Source organism: Oncorhynchus nerka, unplaced genomic scaffold, assembly GCF_034236695.1.
Source record: "Oncorhynchus nerka isolate Pitt River unplaced genomic scaffold, Oner_Uvic_2.0 unplaced_scaffold_1320, whole genome shotgun sequence".
Classification (NCBI taxonomy): domain Eukaryota; kingdom Metazoa; phylum Chordata; class Actinopteri; order Salmoniformes; family Salmonidae; genus Oncorhynchus; species Oncorhynchus nerka.
In genome coordinates this window covers 59,204-75,623 of record NW_027040026.1, presented here as the reverse complement: position 1 = coordinate 75,623, position 16,420 = coordinate 59,204, and the positions used below count along the sequence as shown (strand labels likewise).

The 16,420-nt window shown below is 44.9% G+C and overlaps 1 protein-coding gene and 3 pseudogenes across 1 annotated transcript in view; 3 read left to right on the top strand and 1 right to left on the bottom strand.

Moving 5' to 3' along the window:
* LOC135568936 (asparaginyl-tRNA synthetase-like) overlaps positions 1-3,380 on the bottom strand; it is a 42,659-nt gene extending 39,279 nt beyond the window's left edge. The window contains exons 1-3 of the mRNA XM_065015714.1: positions 3,370-3,380; positions 3,168-3,234; positions 1,938-2,075 (exon numbers count right to left, since the gene is read on the bottom strand). Coding sequence (XP_064871786.1) covers positions 1,938-2,075; positions 3,168-3,234; positions 3,370-3,380 — 216 coding nt within the window. The remainder of the gene's footprint in view (positions 1-1,937; positions 2,076-3,167; positions 3,235-3,369) is intronic.
* An 82-nt stretch (positions 3,381-3,462) lies between these two features.
* Positions 3,463-4,071, top strand: LOC135568935 (uncharacterized; annotated as a pseudogene).
* A 12-nt stretch (positions 4,072-4,083) lies between these two features.
* On the top strand, positions 4,084-5,658 carry LOC135568934 (uncharacterized; annotated as a pseudogene).
* A 30-nt stretch (positions 5,659-5,688) lies between these two features.
* Positions 5,689-6,656, top strand: LOC135568933 (uncharacterized; annotated as a pseudogene).
* The last annotated feature ends 9,764 nt before the right edge of the window (positions 6,657-16,420 follow it).

Below are 16,420 nucleotides of genomic sequence, written 5' to 3'. Positions count from 1 at the left end.
CTGACATGACCCGGAACCGGTTCAACTGACATGACCCGGAACCGGTTCAACTGACATGACAGGGACCGGTTCAACTGACATGACCGGTTCAACTGACATGAACCGGAACCGGTTCCACTGACATGACCCGGAACCGGCTCAACTGACATGACCCGGAACCGGCTCAACTGACATGACCGGCTCAACTGACATGACCCGGAACCGGCTCAACTGACATGACCCGGAACCGGCTCAACTGACATGACCCGGAACCGGCTCAACTGACATGACCCGGAACCGGCTCAACTGACATGACCCGGAACCGGCTCAACTGACATGACCCGAACCGGTTCAACTGACATGACCCGAACCGGTTCAACTGACATGACCCGGAACCGGTTCAACTGACATGACCCGGAACCGGTTCAACTGACATGACCCGGAACCGGTTCAACTGACATGACCCGGAACCGGTTCAACTGACATGACCCGGAACCGGTTCAACTGACATGACCCGGAACCGGTTCAACTGACATGACCCGGAACCGGTTCAACTGACATGACCCGGAACCGGTTCAACTGACATGACCCGGAACCGGTTCAACTGACATGATCGGCTCAACTGACATGACCCGGAACCGGTTCAACTGACATGACCCGGAACCGGTTCAACTGACATGACCCGGAACCGGTTCAACTGACATGACCCGGAACCGGTTCAACTGACATGACCCGGAACCGGTTCAACTGACATGACCCGGAACCGGTTCAACTGACATGACCAGAACCGGTTCAACTGACATGACCAGAACCGGTTCAACTGACATGACCCGGAACCGGTTCAACTGACATGACCGGCTCAACTGACATGACCAGAACCGGTTCAACTGACATGACCCGGAACCGGTTCAACTGACATGTCCCGGAACCGGTTCAACTGACATGTCCCGGAACCGGTTCAACTGACATGACCCGGAACCGGTTCAACTGACATGACCGGCTCAACTGACATGACCAGAACCGGTTCAACTGACATGACCCGGAACCGGTTCAACTGACATGACCGGCTCAACTGACATGACCGGAACCGTTCAACTGACATGACCCGGAACCGGTTCAACTGACATGACCCGGAACCGGTTCAACTGACATGACCCGGAACCGGTTCAACTGACATGACCCGGAACCGGTTCAACTGACATGACCCGGAACCGGTTCAACTGACATGACCCGGCACCGGTTCAACTGACATGACCCGGCACCGGTTCAACTGACATGACCCGGAACCGGTTCAACTGACAAACCGGTTCAACTGACATGACCAGAACCGGTTCAACTGACATGACCCGGAACCGGTTCAACTGACATGACCCGGAACCGGTTCAACTGACATGACCCGGAACCGGTTCAACTGACATGACCGGCTCAACTGACATGACCAGAACCGGTTCAACTGACATGACCCGGAACCGGTTCAACTGACATGACCCGGAACCGGTTCAACTGACATGACCCGGAACCGGTTCAACTGACATGACCGGCTCAACTGACATGACCCGGAACCGGTTCAACTGACATGACCCGGAACCGGTTCAACTGACATGACCCGGAACCGGTTCAACTGACATGACCCGGAACCGGTTCAACTGACATGACCGGCTCAACTGACATGACCCGGAACCGGTTCAACTGACATGACCCGGAACCGGTTCAACTGACATGACCCGGAACCGGTTCAACTGACATGACCCGGAACCGGTTCAACTGACATGACCCGGAACCGGTTCAACTGACATGACCGGTTCAACTGACCACACAACTTTAATAGGTGAAACAATGTTTTGAGTGGAGTTTGTTTTATTTAACCAGGTGACTCATTAACAACACATTCTCTATTATAATAACAACCTGATGTGTTGTTCAAACTAGACCGATCTCCATGTGCTACATGACCTTACAGTGTGTAGAGGCTGGTCCTGGTTGTCTCGTGTGTAGAAGGGCTTCAGGGCATAGGGATAATCAGTGACGAAGAGAGGAACATCGCCACAATGTTTCACCAGGTACTTCTCATGCTCTGTCTGCAAGTCAGAGCCCCACTGATAAAGGGAGGGAGGGAGGGAAGGAGGAGGGAGGGAAGGAGGAGTGAGGGAAGGAGGAGAGGGAGACAAAAGGGGGAAGAGAATCAGTAAAAGAGGGAGGGAGAGGAAGGTAGGGAGAGAGAGAGGTGGGGTAGAGTGAGAAGGGGAGAGAGGGAAGGAGTAAGAGGCAGAAAGAGAATGAGAGATTAAAGGTTTGACCCCACACATGCCTGAAAATGTAGAATCTCAGGTGTGAAAATAGAATCAGGTTGACACAGTACAGAATACACAGGGTACAACATTCTAGAAAATAGCTCTACTGACCATCTGTTATTAAGAGGCTACAGCTATCTCCTTCTGAAAGAGGCTACAGTTATCTCCTTCTGAAAGAGGCTACAGCTATCTCCTTCTGAAAGAGGCTACAGCTATCTCCTTCTGAAAGAGGCTACAGCTATCTCCTTCTGAAAGAGGCTACAGATATCTCCTGAAAGAGGCTACAGTTGTCTCCTTCTGACAGAGGCTACAGCTATCTCCTTCTGACAGAGGCTACAGCTATATCCTTCTGAATGAGGCTACAGTTATCTCCTTCTGACAGAGGCTACAGCTATCTCCTTCTGAAAGAGGCTACAGTTATCTCCTTCTGAAAGAGGCTACAGTCATCTCCTGACAGAGGCTACAGCTATCTCCTTCTGACAGAGGCTACAGTTATCTCCTTCTGACAGAGACTACAGCTATCTCCTTCGGACAGAGGCTACAGCTATCTCCTTCTGACAGAGGCTACAGCTATCTCCTTCTGACAGAGGCTACAGCTATCTCCGTCTGAAAGAGGCTACAGTTATCTCCTTCTGACAGAGGCTACAGCTATCTCCTTCGGACAGAGGCTACAGCTATCTCCTTCTGACAGAGGCTACAGCTATCTCCTTCTGACAGAGGCTACAGCTATCTCCTTCTGACAGAGGCTACAGCTATCTCCTTCTGAAAGAGGCTACAGTTATCTCCTTCTGACAGAGGCTACAGCTATCTCCTTCTGACAGAGGCTACAGTTATCTCCTTCTGACAGAGGCTACAGTTATCTCCCTCTGAAAGAGGATAGAGCTGTACTCTACTTACATCTGTTTTGAAAGCAAATTTCTTGGAGCTGCTGTTTAGGATGTTTATGGCTTCTGTGTAGGTTATCCTGAAGCAAAGAGATGGAAATAACAACAACAGTATTACTGATCATTATGCAATCACTGTATATTAATGATCCTTGTGTAATCGTTAAATATCAATGATCAACATGTCATCGTAAAATAAAATGCAAATTAATTACTTAAAAAGCATACAATGTGATTTTCTGGATTTTTGTTTTAGATTCCGTCTCTCACAGTTGAAGTGTACCTATGATAAAATTACAGACCTCTACATGCTTTGCAAGGGGGAAAACCTGCAAAATCGGCAGTGTATCAAATACTTGTTCTCCCCATTGTATCAGTGCATACGATATCAACCCAGAGTATATCAACCCAGAATATATCAACCCAGAGTATATCAACCCAGAGTATATCAACCCAGAATATATCATCCCAGAGTATATCAACCCAGAGTATATCATCCCAGAGTATATCAACCCAGAGTATATCATCCCAGAGTATATCAACCCAGAGTATATCAACCCAGAGTATATCAACCCAGAATATATCATCCCAGAGTATATCAACCCAGAGTATATCATCCCAGAGTATATCAACCCAGAGTATATCAACCCAGAGTATATCATCCCAGAGTATATTATCCTAGAGTATATCAACCCAGAGTATATCAACCCAGAATATATCATCCCAGAGTATATCAACCCAGAGTATATCAACCCAGAATATATCATCCCAGAGTATATCAACCCAGAGTATATCATCCCAGAGTATATTAACCTAGAGTATATCAAACCAGAGTATATCAACCCAGAGTATATCAACCCAGAGTATATCATCCCAGAGTATATTAACCCAGAGTATATCATCCCAGAGTATATTAACCTAGAGTATATCAACCCAGAGTATATCAACCTAGAGTATATTAACCCAGAGTATATCATCCCAGAGTATATTATCCTAGAGTATATCAACCCAGAGTATATCAACCCAGAGTATATCAACCTAGAGTATATCAACCCAGAGTATATTAACCCAGAGTATATTAACCTAGAGTATATTAACCTAGAGTATATTAACCCAGAGTATATTAACCCAGAGTATATCAACCCAGAGTATATCATCCCAGAGTATATTAACCCAGAGTATATCATCCCAGAGTATATTAACCTAGAGTATATCAACCCAGAGTATATCAACCTAGAGTATATCAAACCAGAGTATAACATCCCAGAGTATAACATCCCAGAGTATATTAACCTAGAGTATATCAACCCAGAGTATATCAACCCAGAGTATATCAACCCAGAGTATATCATCCCAGAGTATATTAACCTAGAGTATATCAACCCAGAGTATATCAACCTAGAGTATATCAACCTAGAGTATATTAACCTAGAGTATATCAACCCAGAGTATATCATCCCAGAGTATATTATCCTAGAGTATATCAACCCAGAGTATATCAACCCAGAGTATATCAACCCAGAGTATATCAACCCAGAGTATATTAACCCAGAGTATATTAACCCAGAGTATATTAACCCAGAGTATATCATCCCAGAGTATATCAACCCAGAGTATATTAACCCAGAGTATATTAACCTAGAGTATATTAACCCAGAGTATATCAACCCAGAGTATATCAACCCAGAGTATATCAACCCAGAGTATATCATCCAAGAGTATATTAACCTAGAGTATATCAACCTAGAGTATATTAACCCAGAGTATATCAACCCAGAGTATATCAACCCAGAGTATATCATCCCAGAGTATATTAACCCAGAGTATATCATCCCAGAGTATATTAACCTAGAGTATATCAACCCAGAGTATATCAACCTAGAGTATATCAAACCAGAGTATAACAGCCCAGAGTATAACAGCCCAGAGTATATTAACCTAGAGTATATCAACCCAGAGTATATCAACCCAGAGTATATCAACCCAGAGTATATCATCCCAGAGTATATTAACCTAGAGTATATCAACCCAGAGTATATCATCCCAGAGTATATTATCCTAGAGTATATCAACCCAGAGTATATCAACCCAGAGTATATCAACCCAGAGTATATTAACCCAGAGTATATTAACCCAGAGTATATTAACCCAGAGTATATTAACCCAGAGTATATCATCCCAGAGTATATCAACCCAGAGTATATTAACCCAGAGTATATTAACCTAGAGTATATTAACCCAGAGTATATCAACCCAGAGTATATCAACCCAGAGTATATCAACCCAGAGTATATCATCCAAGAGTATATTAACCTAGAGTATATCAACCCAGAGTATATTAACCTAGAGTATATTAACCCAGAGTATATCAACCCAGAGTATATCAACCCAGAGTATATCATCCCAGAGTATATTAACCCAGAGTATATCATCCCAGAGTATATTAACCTAGAGTATATCAACCCAGAGTATATCAACCTAGAGTATATCAAACCAGAGTATAACAGCCCAGAGTATAACAGCCCAGAGTATATTAACCTAGAGTATATCAACCCAGAGTATATCAACCCAGAGTATATCAACCCAGAGTATATCATCCCAGAGTATATTAACCTAGAGTATATCAACCCAGAGTATATCAACCTAGAGTATATTAACCTAGAGTATATCAAACCAGAGTATAACATCCCAGAGTATAACATCCCAGAGTATATTAACCTAGAGTATATCAACCCAGAGTATATTCTCCCAGAGTATATCAACCCAGAGTATATTAACCCAGAGTATATCAACCCAGAGTATATCAACCCAGAGTATATTAACCTAGAGTATATCAACCCAGAGTATATCAACCCAGAGTATATCAACCTAGAGTATATCAACCCAGAGTATATCAACCCAGAGTATATCAACCTAGAGTATATTAACCTAGAGTATATCAACCTAGAGTATATTAACCTAGAGTATATCAACCCAGAGTATATCAACCCAGAGTATATCAACCCAAAGTATATCATCCCAGAGTATATCGGACTGCTTTTTCTCTATCGCTTTACCGGATTCCTACCGCAAGCTCTGGACCATTACACCGGATCATCGCAGCTAGCTAGCTGCAACCGAGTGTCTACTGCTGGCTAACGCCTCTGTTCCAAAGCAAGCATCAGTTAGCCTTGAGCTTGCCTCGAGCTAGGCTCATCTCCCGGCTACCCGAAGAGGTCTATCAGCTAATTCTTGGGCTACAATACCTCTTTTGCCTGGACCCTTTATTGCCGACACGGAGCCCCATCATGACTGGTCTGCCGACGTAATCGTCCAAGGTAGTTTCAACAGGCTCTTCCGTTGCGACGTCCCTGGAGGCTCATCTGCCAGCCCCGGCCCGCTAGCTGTCTGAATCCCCGTGTCTCCAGCCCGCTAGCTGTCTGAATCCCCGTGTCTCCAGCCCGCTAGCTGTCTGAATCACCGTGTCTCCAGCTCGCCTAGCATGCTAGCCCCGGCCCGCTAGCTGTCTGAATCCCCGTGTCTCCAGCCCGCTAGCTGTCTGAATCCCCGTGTCTCCAGCTCGCCTAGCATAGTAGCGACTACCGAACGGCTCCCTGACTTACCTAGTGCTGCTCATTGGACCCTATGATCACTCGGCTACACATGCCTCTCCCTTATGCCAATATTTTTTTATTTATTTGACCTTTATTTAAAAAGGTAAGTCTGTTAAAATTAAGAACAAATTCTTATTTTCAATGACGGCCTAGGAACAGTGGGTTAACTGCCTGTTCAGGGGCAGAACGACAGATTTGTACCTTGTCAGCTCGGGGGTTTGATCTTGCAGCCTTCCGGTTGCTAGTCCAACGCTCTAACCACTAGTCTACCCTGCCACCTCTACGTCTAACCACTAGGCTACCCTGCCGCCTCTACACTCTAACCACTAGTCTACCCTGCCACCTCTACACTCTAACCACTAGGCTACCCTGCCGCCTCTACGCTCTAACCACTAGGCTACCCTGCCGCCTCTACACTCTAACCACTAGGCTACCCTGCCGCCCCCCAAGACTCCTGTCTCAGCCTCCAGTATTTATGCTGCAGTAGTTTATGTGTCGGGGGGCTGGGGTCAGTTTGTTATATCTGGAGTACTTCTCCTGTCCTATTCGGTGTCCTGTGTGAATCTAAGTGTGCGTTCTCTAATTCTCTCCTTCTCTCTTTCTTTCTCTCTCTCGGAGGACCTGAGCCCTAGGACCATGCCCCAGGACCACCTGACATGATGACTCCTTGCTGTCGCCAGTCCACCTGGCCATGCTGCTGTTCCAGTTTCAACTGACCTGAGCCCTAGGACCATGCCCCAGGACTACCTGACATGATGACTCCTTGCTGTCCCCAGTCCACCTGGCCATGCTGCTGCTCCAGTTTCAACTTCCACCTGACTGTGCTGCTGCTCCAGTTTCAACTGTTCTGCCTTATTATTATTCGACCATGCTGGTCATTTATGAACATTTGAACATCTTGGCCATGTTCTGTTATAATCTCCACCCGGCACAGCCAGAAGAGGACTGGCCACCCCACATAGCCTGGTTCCTCTCTAGGTTTCTTCCTAGGTTTTGGCCTTTCTAGGGAGTTTTTCCTAGCCACCGTGCTTCTACACCTGCATTGCTTGCTGTTTGGGGTTTTAGGCTGGGTTTCTGTACAGCACTTTGAGATATCAGCTGATGTACGAAGGGCTATATAAATACATTTGATTTGATGTCATTTACAAAATAGCCGCCAACACCCTACTAAGCAAATTGGATGCAGTCTATCACAGAGCCATGCGTTTTGTCACCAAAGCCCCATATACTCCCCACCACTGAGACCTGTATGCTCTAGTCGGCTGGCTCTCGCTACATATTCGTCTCCAAACCCACTGGCTCCAGGTCATCTATAAGTCTTTGCTAGGTAAATCCCCGCCTTATCTCTGCTCACTGATCACCATAGCAACACCCACCCGTAGCACGTGCTCCAGCAGGTATATCTCACTGGTCATCCCCAAAGTCAACACCTCCTTTGGTCGCCTTTCCTTCCAGTTCTCTGCTGCCAATGACTGGAACGAATTGAAATAATCACTGAAGCTGGAGACTTATATCTCCCTCACTAACGTAAAGCATCAGCTGTCAGAGCAGCTTACCGATCACTGTACCTGTACACAGCCCATCTGTAAATAGCACATCCAACTACCTCATCCCCATAGTATCACTGTACCTGTACACAGCCCATCTGTAAATAGCACATCCAACTACCTCATCCCCATAGTATCACTGTACCTGTACACAGCCCATCTGTAAATAGCACATCCAACTACCTCATCCCCATAGTATTACTGTACCTGTACGTAGCCCATCTGTAAATAGCACATCCAACTACCTCATCCCCATAGTATTACTGTACCTGTACGTAGCCCATCTGTAAATAGCTCACCCAACTACCTCATCCCCATAGTATTACTGTACCTGCACATAGCCCATCTGTAAATAGCACATCCAACTACCTCATCCCCATAGTATTACTGTACCTGTACATAGCCCATCTGTAAATAGCACATCCAACTACCTCATCCCCATAGTATTACTGTACCTGTACGTAGCCCATCTGTAAATAGCACATCCAACTACCTCATCCCCATAGTATTACTGTACCTGTACATAGCCCATCTGTAAATAGCACAACCAACTACCTCATCCCCATAGTATCACTGTACCTGTACATAGCCCATCTGTAAATAGCACATCCAACTACCTCATCCCCATAGTATCACTGTACCTGTACGTAGCCCATCTGTAAATAGCACATCCAACTACCTCATCCCCATAGTATCACTGTACCTGTACGTAGCCCATCTGTAAATAGCACATCAAACTACCTCATCCCCATAGTATCACTGTACCTGTACGTAGCCCATCTGTAAATAGCACATCCAACTACCTCATCCCCATAGTATCACTGTACCTGTACGTAGCCCATCTGTAAATAGCACATCCAACTACCTCATCCCCATAGTATTACTGTACCTGTACGTAGCCCATCTGTAAATAGCACAACCAACTACCTCATCCCCATAGTATCACTGTACCTGTACGTAGCCCATCTGTAAATAGCACATCCAACTACCTCATCCCCATAGTATCACTGTACCTGTACGTAGCCCATCTGTAAATAGCTCATCCAACTACCTCATCCCCATAGTATTACTGTACCTGTACGTAGCCCATCTGTAAATAGCACATCCAACTACCTCATCCCCATAGTATCACTGTACCTGTACATAGCCCATCTGTAAATAGCACATCCAACTACCTCATCCCCATAGTATCACTGTACCTGTACGTAGCCCATCTGTAAATAGCACATCCAACTACCTCATCCCCATAGTATCACTGTACCTGTACGTAGCCCATCTGTAAATAGCACATCCATTTACCTCATCCCCATAGTATTACTGTACCTGTACGTAGCCCATCTGTAAATAGCACATCCAACTACCTCATCCCCATAGTATCACTGTACCTGTACATAGCCCATCTGTAAATAGCACATCCAACTACCTCATCCCCATAGTATCACTGTACCTGTACGTAGCCCATCTGTAAATAGCACATCCAACTACCTCATCCCCATAGTATCACTGTACCTGTACGTAGCCCATCTGTAAATAGCACATCCAACTACCTCATCCCCATAGTATCACTGTACCTGTACGTAGCCCATCTGTAAATAGCACATCCAACTACCTCATCCCCATAGTATTACTGTACCTGTACATAGCCCATCTGTAAATAGCACAACCAACTACCTCATCCCCATAGTATTACTGTACCTGTACGTAGCCCATCTGTAAATAGCACATCCAACTACCTCATCCCCATAGTATCACTGTACCTGTACGTAGCCCATCTGTAAATAGCACATCCAACTACCTCATCCCCATAGTATCACTGTACCTGTACGTAGCCCATCTGTAAATAGCACATCCAACTACCTCATCCCCATAGTATTACTGTACCTGTACGTAGCCCATCTGTAAATAGCACATCCAACTACCTCATCCCCATAGTATTACTGTACCTGTACGTAGCCCATCTGTAAATAGCACATCCAACTACCTCATCCCCATAGTATTACTGTACCTGTACGTAGCCCATCTGTAAATAGCACATCCAACTACCTCATCCCCATAGTATTACTGTACCTGTACGTAGCCCATCTGTAAATAGCACATCCAACTACCTCATCCCCATAGTATTACTGTACCTGTACGTAGCCCATCTGTAAATAGCACATCCAACTACCTCATCCCCATAGTATTACTGTACCTGTACGTAGCCCATCTGTAAATAGCACATCCAACTACCTCATCCCCATAGTATTACTGTACCTGTACGTAGCCCATCTGTAAATAGCACATCCAACTACCTCATCCCCATAGTATTACTGTACCTGTACGTAGCCCATCTGTAAATAGCACATCCAACTACCTCATCCCCATAGTATTACTGTACCTGTACGAAGCCCATCTGTAAATAGCACATCCAACTACCTCATCCCCATAGTATTACTGTACCTGTACGTAGCCCATCTGTAAATAGCACAACCAACTACCTCATCCCCATAGTATCACTGTACCTGTACGTAGCCCATCTGTAAATAGCACATCCAACTACCTCATCCCCATAGTATCACTGTACCTGTACGTAGCCCATCTGTAAATAGCTCATCCAACTACCTCATCCCCATAGTATTACTGTACCTGTACGTAGCCCATCTGTAAATAGCACATCCAACTACCTCATCCCCATAGTATCACTGTACCTGTACATAGCCCATCTGTAAATAGCACATCCAACTACCTCATCCCCATAGTATCACTGTACCTGTACGTAGCCCATCTGTAAATAGCACATCCAACTACCTCATCCCCATAGTATCACTGTACCTGTACGTAGCCCATCTGTAAATAGCACATCCATTTACCTCATCCCCATAGTATTACTGTACCTGTACGTAGCCCATCTGTAAATAGCACATCCAACTACCTCATCCCCATAGTATCACTGTACCTGTACATAGCCCATCTGTAAATAGCACATCCAACTACCTCATCCCCATAGTATCACTGTACCTGTACGTAGCCCATCTGTAAATAGCACATCCAACTACCTCATCCCCATAGTATCACTGTACCTGTACGTAGCCCATCTGTAAATAGCACATCCAACTACCTCATCCCCATAGTATCACTGTACCTGTACGTAGCCCATCTGTAAATAGCACATCCAACTACCTCATCCCCATAGTATTACTGTACCTGTACATAGCCCATCTGTAAATAGCACAACCAACTACCTCATCCCCATAGTATTACTGTACCTGTACGTAGCCCATCTGTAAATAGCACATCCAACTACCTCATCCCCATAGTATCACTGTACCTGTACGTAGCCCATCTGTAAATAGCACATCCAACTACCTCATCCCCATAGTATCACTGTACCTGTACGTAGCCCATCTGTAAATAGCACATCCAACTACCTCATCCCCATAGTATTACTGTACCTGTACGTAGCCCATCTGTAAATAGCACATCCAACTACCTCATCCCCATAGTATTACTGTACCTGTACGTAGCCCATCTGTAAATAGCACATCCAACTACCTCATCCCCATAGTATTACTGTACCTGTACGTAGCCCATCTGTAAATAGCACATCCAACTACCTCATCCCCATAGTATTACTGTACCTGTACGTAGCCCATCTGTAAATAGCACATCCAACTACCTCATCCCCATAGTATTACTGTACCTGTACGTAGCCCATCTGTAAATAGCACATCCAACTACCTCATCCCCATAGTATTACTGTACCTGTACGTAGCCCATCTGTAAATAGCACATCCAACTACCTCATCCCCATAGTATTACTGTACCTGTACGTAGCCCATCTGTAAATAGCACATCCAACTACCTCATCCCCATAGTATTACTGTACCTGTACGTAGCCCATCTGTAAATAGCACATCCAACTACCTCATCCCCATAGTATTACTGTACCTGTACGAAGCCCATCTGTAAATAGCACATCCAACTACCTCATCCCCATAGTATTACTGTACCTGTACGTAGCCCATCTGTAAATAGCACATCCAACTACCTCATCCCCATAGTATTACTGTACCTGTACGTAGCCCATCTGTAAATAGCACATCCAACTACCTCATCCCCATAGTATTACTGTACCTGTATGTAGCCCATCTGTAAATAGCACATCCAACTACCTCATCCCCATAGTATTACTGTACCTGTACGTATCCCATCTGTAAATAGCACATCCAACTACCTCATCCCCATAGTATTACTGTACCTGTACGTAGCCCATCTGTAAATAGCACATCCAACTACCTCATCCCCATAGTATTACTGTACCTGTACGTAGCCCATCTGTAAATAGCACATCCAACTACCTCATCCCCATAGTATTACTGTACCTGTACGTAGCCCATCTGTAAATAGCACATCCAACTACCTCATCCCCATAGTATTACTGTACCTGTACGTAGCCCATCTGTAAATAGCACATCCAACTACCTCATCCCCATAGTATTACTGTACCTGTACGTAGCCCATCTGTAAATAGCACATCCAACTACCTCATCCCCATAGTATTACTGTACCTGTACGTAGCCCATCTGTAAATAGCACATCCAACTACCTCATCCCCATAGTATTACTGTACCTGTACGTAGCCCATCTGTAAATAGCACATCCAACTACCTCATCCCCATAGTATCACTGTACCTGTACGTAGCCCATCTGTAAATAGCACATCCAACTACCTCATCCCCATAGTATCACTGTACCTGTACGTAGCCCATCTGTAAATAGCACATCCAACTACCTCATCCCCATAGTATTACTGTACCTGTACGTAGCCCATCTGTAAATAGCACATCCAACTACCTCATCCCCATAGTATTACTGTACCTGTACGTAGCCCATCTGTAAATAGCACATCCAACTACCTCATCCCCATAGTATTACTGTACCTGTACGTAGCCCATCTGTAAATAGCACATCCAACTACCTCATCCCCATAGTATTACTGTACCTGCACGTAGCCCATCTGTAAATAGCACATCCAACTACCTCATCCCCATAGTATTACTGTACCTGTACGTAGCTCATCTGTAAATAGCACATCCAACTACCTCATCCCCATAGTATTACTGTACCTGTACGTAGCCCATCTGTAAATAGCACATCCAACTACCTCATCCCCATAGTATTACTGTACCTGTACGTAGCCCATCTGTAAATAGCACATCCAACTACCTCATCCCCATAGTATTACTGTACCTGTACGTAGCCCATCTGTAAATAGCACATCCAACTACCTCATCCCCATAGTATTACTGTACCTGTACGTAGCCCATCTGTAAATAGCACATCCAACTACCTCATCCCCATAGTATTACTGTACCTGTACGTAGCCCATCTGTAAATAGCACATCCAACTACCTCATCCCCATAGTATTACTGTACCTGTACGTAGCCCATCTGTAAATAGCACATCCAACTACCTCATCCCCATAGTATTACTGTACCTGCACATAGCCCATCTGTAAATAGCACATCCAACTACCTCATCCCCATAGTATTACTGTACCTGTACGTAGCCCATCTGTAAATAGCACATCCAACTACCTCATCCCCATAGTATTACTGTACCTGTACGTAGCCCATCTGTAAATAGCACATCCAACTACCTCATCCCCATAGTATTACTGTACCTGTACGTATCCCATCTGTAAATAGCACATCCAACTACCTCATCCCCATAGTATTACTGTACCTGTACGTATCCCATCTGTAAATAGCACATCCAACTACCTCATCCCCATAGTATCACTGTACCTGTACGTAGCCCATCTGTAAATAGCACATCCAACTACCTCATCCCCATAGTATTACTGTACCTGTACGTAGCCCATCTGTAAATAGCACATCCAACTACCTCATCCCCATAGTATTACTGTACCTGTACGTAGCCCATCTGTAAATAGCACATCCAACTACCTCATCCCCATAGTATTACTGTACCTGTACGTAGCCCATCTGTAAATAGCACAACCAACTACCTCATCCCCATAGTATTACTGTACCTGTACGTAGCCCATCTGTAAATAGCACAACCAACTACCTCATCCCCATAGTATTACTGTACCTGTACGTAGCCCATCTGTAAATAGCACAACCAACTACCTCATCCCCATAGTATTACTGTACCTGTACGTAGCCCATCTGTAAATAGCACATCCAACTACCTCATCCCCATAGTATCACTGTACCTGTACGTAGCCCATCTGTAAATAGCACATCCAACTACCTCATCCCCATAGTATTACTGTACCTGTACGTAGCCCATCTGTAAATAGCACATCCAACTACCTCATCCCCATAGTATTACTGTACCTGCGTAGCCCACGTAGCCCATCTGTAAATAGCACATCCAACTACCTCATCCCCATAGTATTACTGTACCTGTACGTAGCCCATCTGTAAATAGCACATCCAACTACCTCATCCCCATAGTATTACTGTACCTGTACGTAGCCCATCTGTAAATAGCACATCCAACTACCTCATCCCCATAGTATTACTGTACCTGTACGTAGCCCATCTGTAAATAGCACATCCAACTACCTCATCCCCATAGTATTACTGTACCTGTACGTAGCCCATCTGTAAATAGCACATCCAACTACCTCATCCCCATAGTATTACTGTACCTGTACGTAGCCCATCTGTAAATAGCACATCCAACTACCTCATCCCCATAGTATTACTGTACCTGTACGTAGCCCATCTGTAAATAGCACATCCAACTACCTCATCCCCATAGTATTACTGTACCTGTACGTAGCCCAGCCCATCTGTAAATAGCACATCCAACTACCTCATCCCCATAGTATTACTGTACCTGTAGACGTAGCCCATCTGTAAATAGCACATCCAACTACCTCATCCCCATAGTATTACTGTACCTGTACGTAGCCCATCTGTAAATAGCACATCCAACTACCTCATCCCCATAGTATTACTGTACCTGTACGTAGCCCATCTGTAAATAGCACATCCAACTACCTCATCCCCATAGTATTACTGTACCTGTACATAGCCCATCTGTAAATAGCACATCCAACTACCTCATCCCCATAGTATTACTGTACCTGTGCCCATCTGTAAATAGCCCATCTGTAAATAGCACATCCAACTACCTCATCCCCATAGTATTACTGTACCTGTACGTAGCCCATCTGTAAATAGCACATCCAACTACCTCATCCCCATAGTATTACTGTACCTGTACGTAGCCCATCTGTAAATAGCACATCCAACTACCTCATCCCCATAGTATTACTGTACCTGTACGTAGCCCATCTGTAAATAGCACATCCAACTACCTCATCCCCATAGTATTACTGTACCTGTAAATAGCACGTGCCCATCTGTAAATAGCACATCCAACTACCTCATCCCCATAGTATTACTGTACCTGTACGTAGCCCATCTGTAAATAGCACATCCAACTACCTCATCCCCATAGTATTACTGTACCTGTACGTAGCCCATCTGTAAATAGCACATCCAACTACCTCATCCCCATAGTATTACTGTACCTGTACGTAGCCCATCTGTAAATAGCACATCCAACTACCTCATCCCCATAGTATTACTGTACCTGTACGTAGCCCATCTGTAAATAGCACATCCAACTACCTCATCCCCATAGTATTACTGTACCTGTACGTAGCCCATCTGTAAATAGCACATCCAACTACCTCATCCCCATAGTATTACTGTACCTGCACATAGCCCATCTGTAAATAGCACATCCAACTACCTCATCCCCATAGTATTACTGTACCTGTACGTAGCCCATCTGTAAATAGCACATCCAACTACCTCATCCCCATAGTATTACTGTACCTGTACGTAGCCCATCTGTAAATAGCACATCCAACTACCTCATCCCCATAGTATTACTGTACCTGTACGTAGCCCATCTGTAAATAGCACATCCAACTACCTCATCCCCATAGTATTACTGTACCTGTACGTAGCCCATCTGTAAATAGCACATCCAACTACCTCATCCCCATAGTATTACTGTACCTGTACGTAGCCCATCTGTAAATAGCACATCCAACTACCTCATCCCCATAGTATTACTGTACCTGTACGTAGCCCAT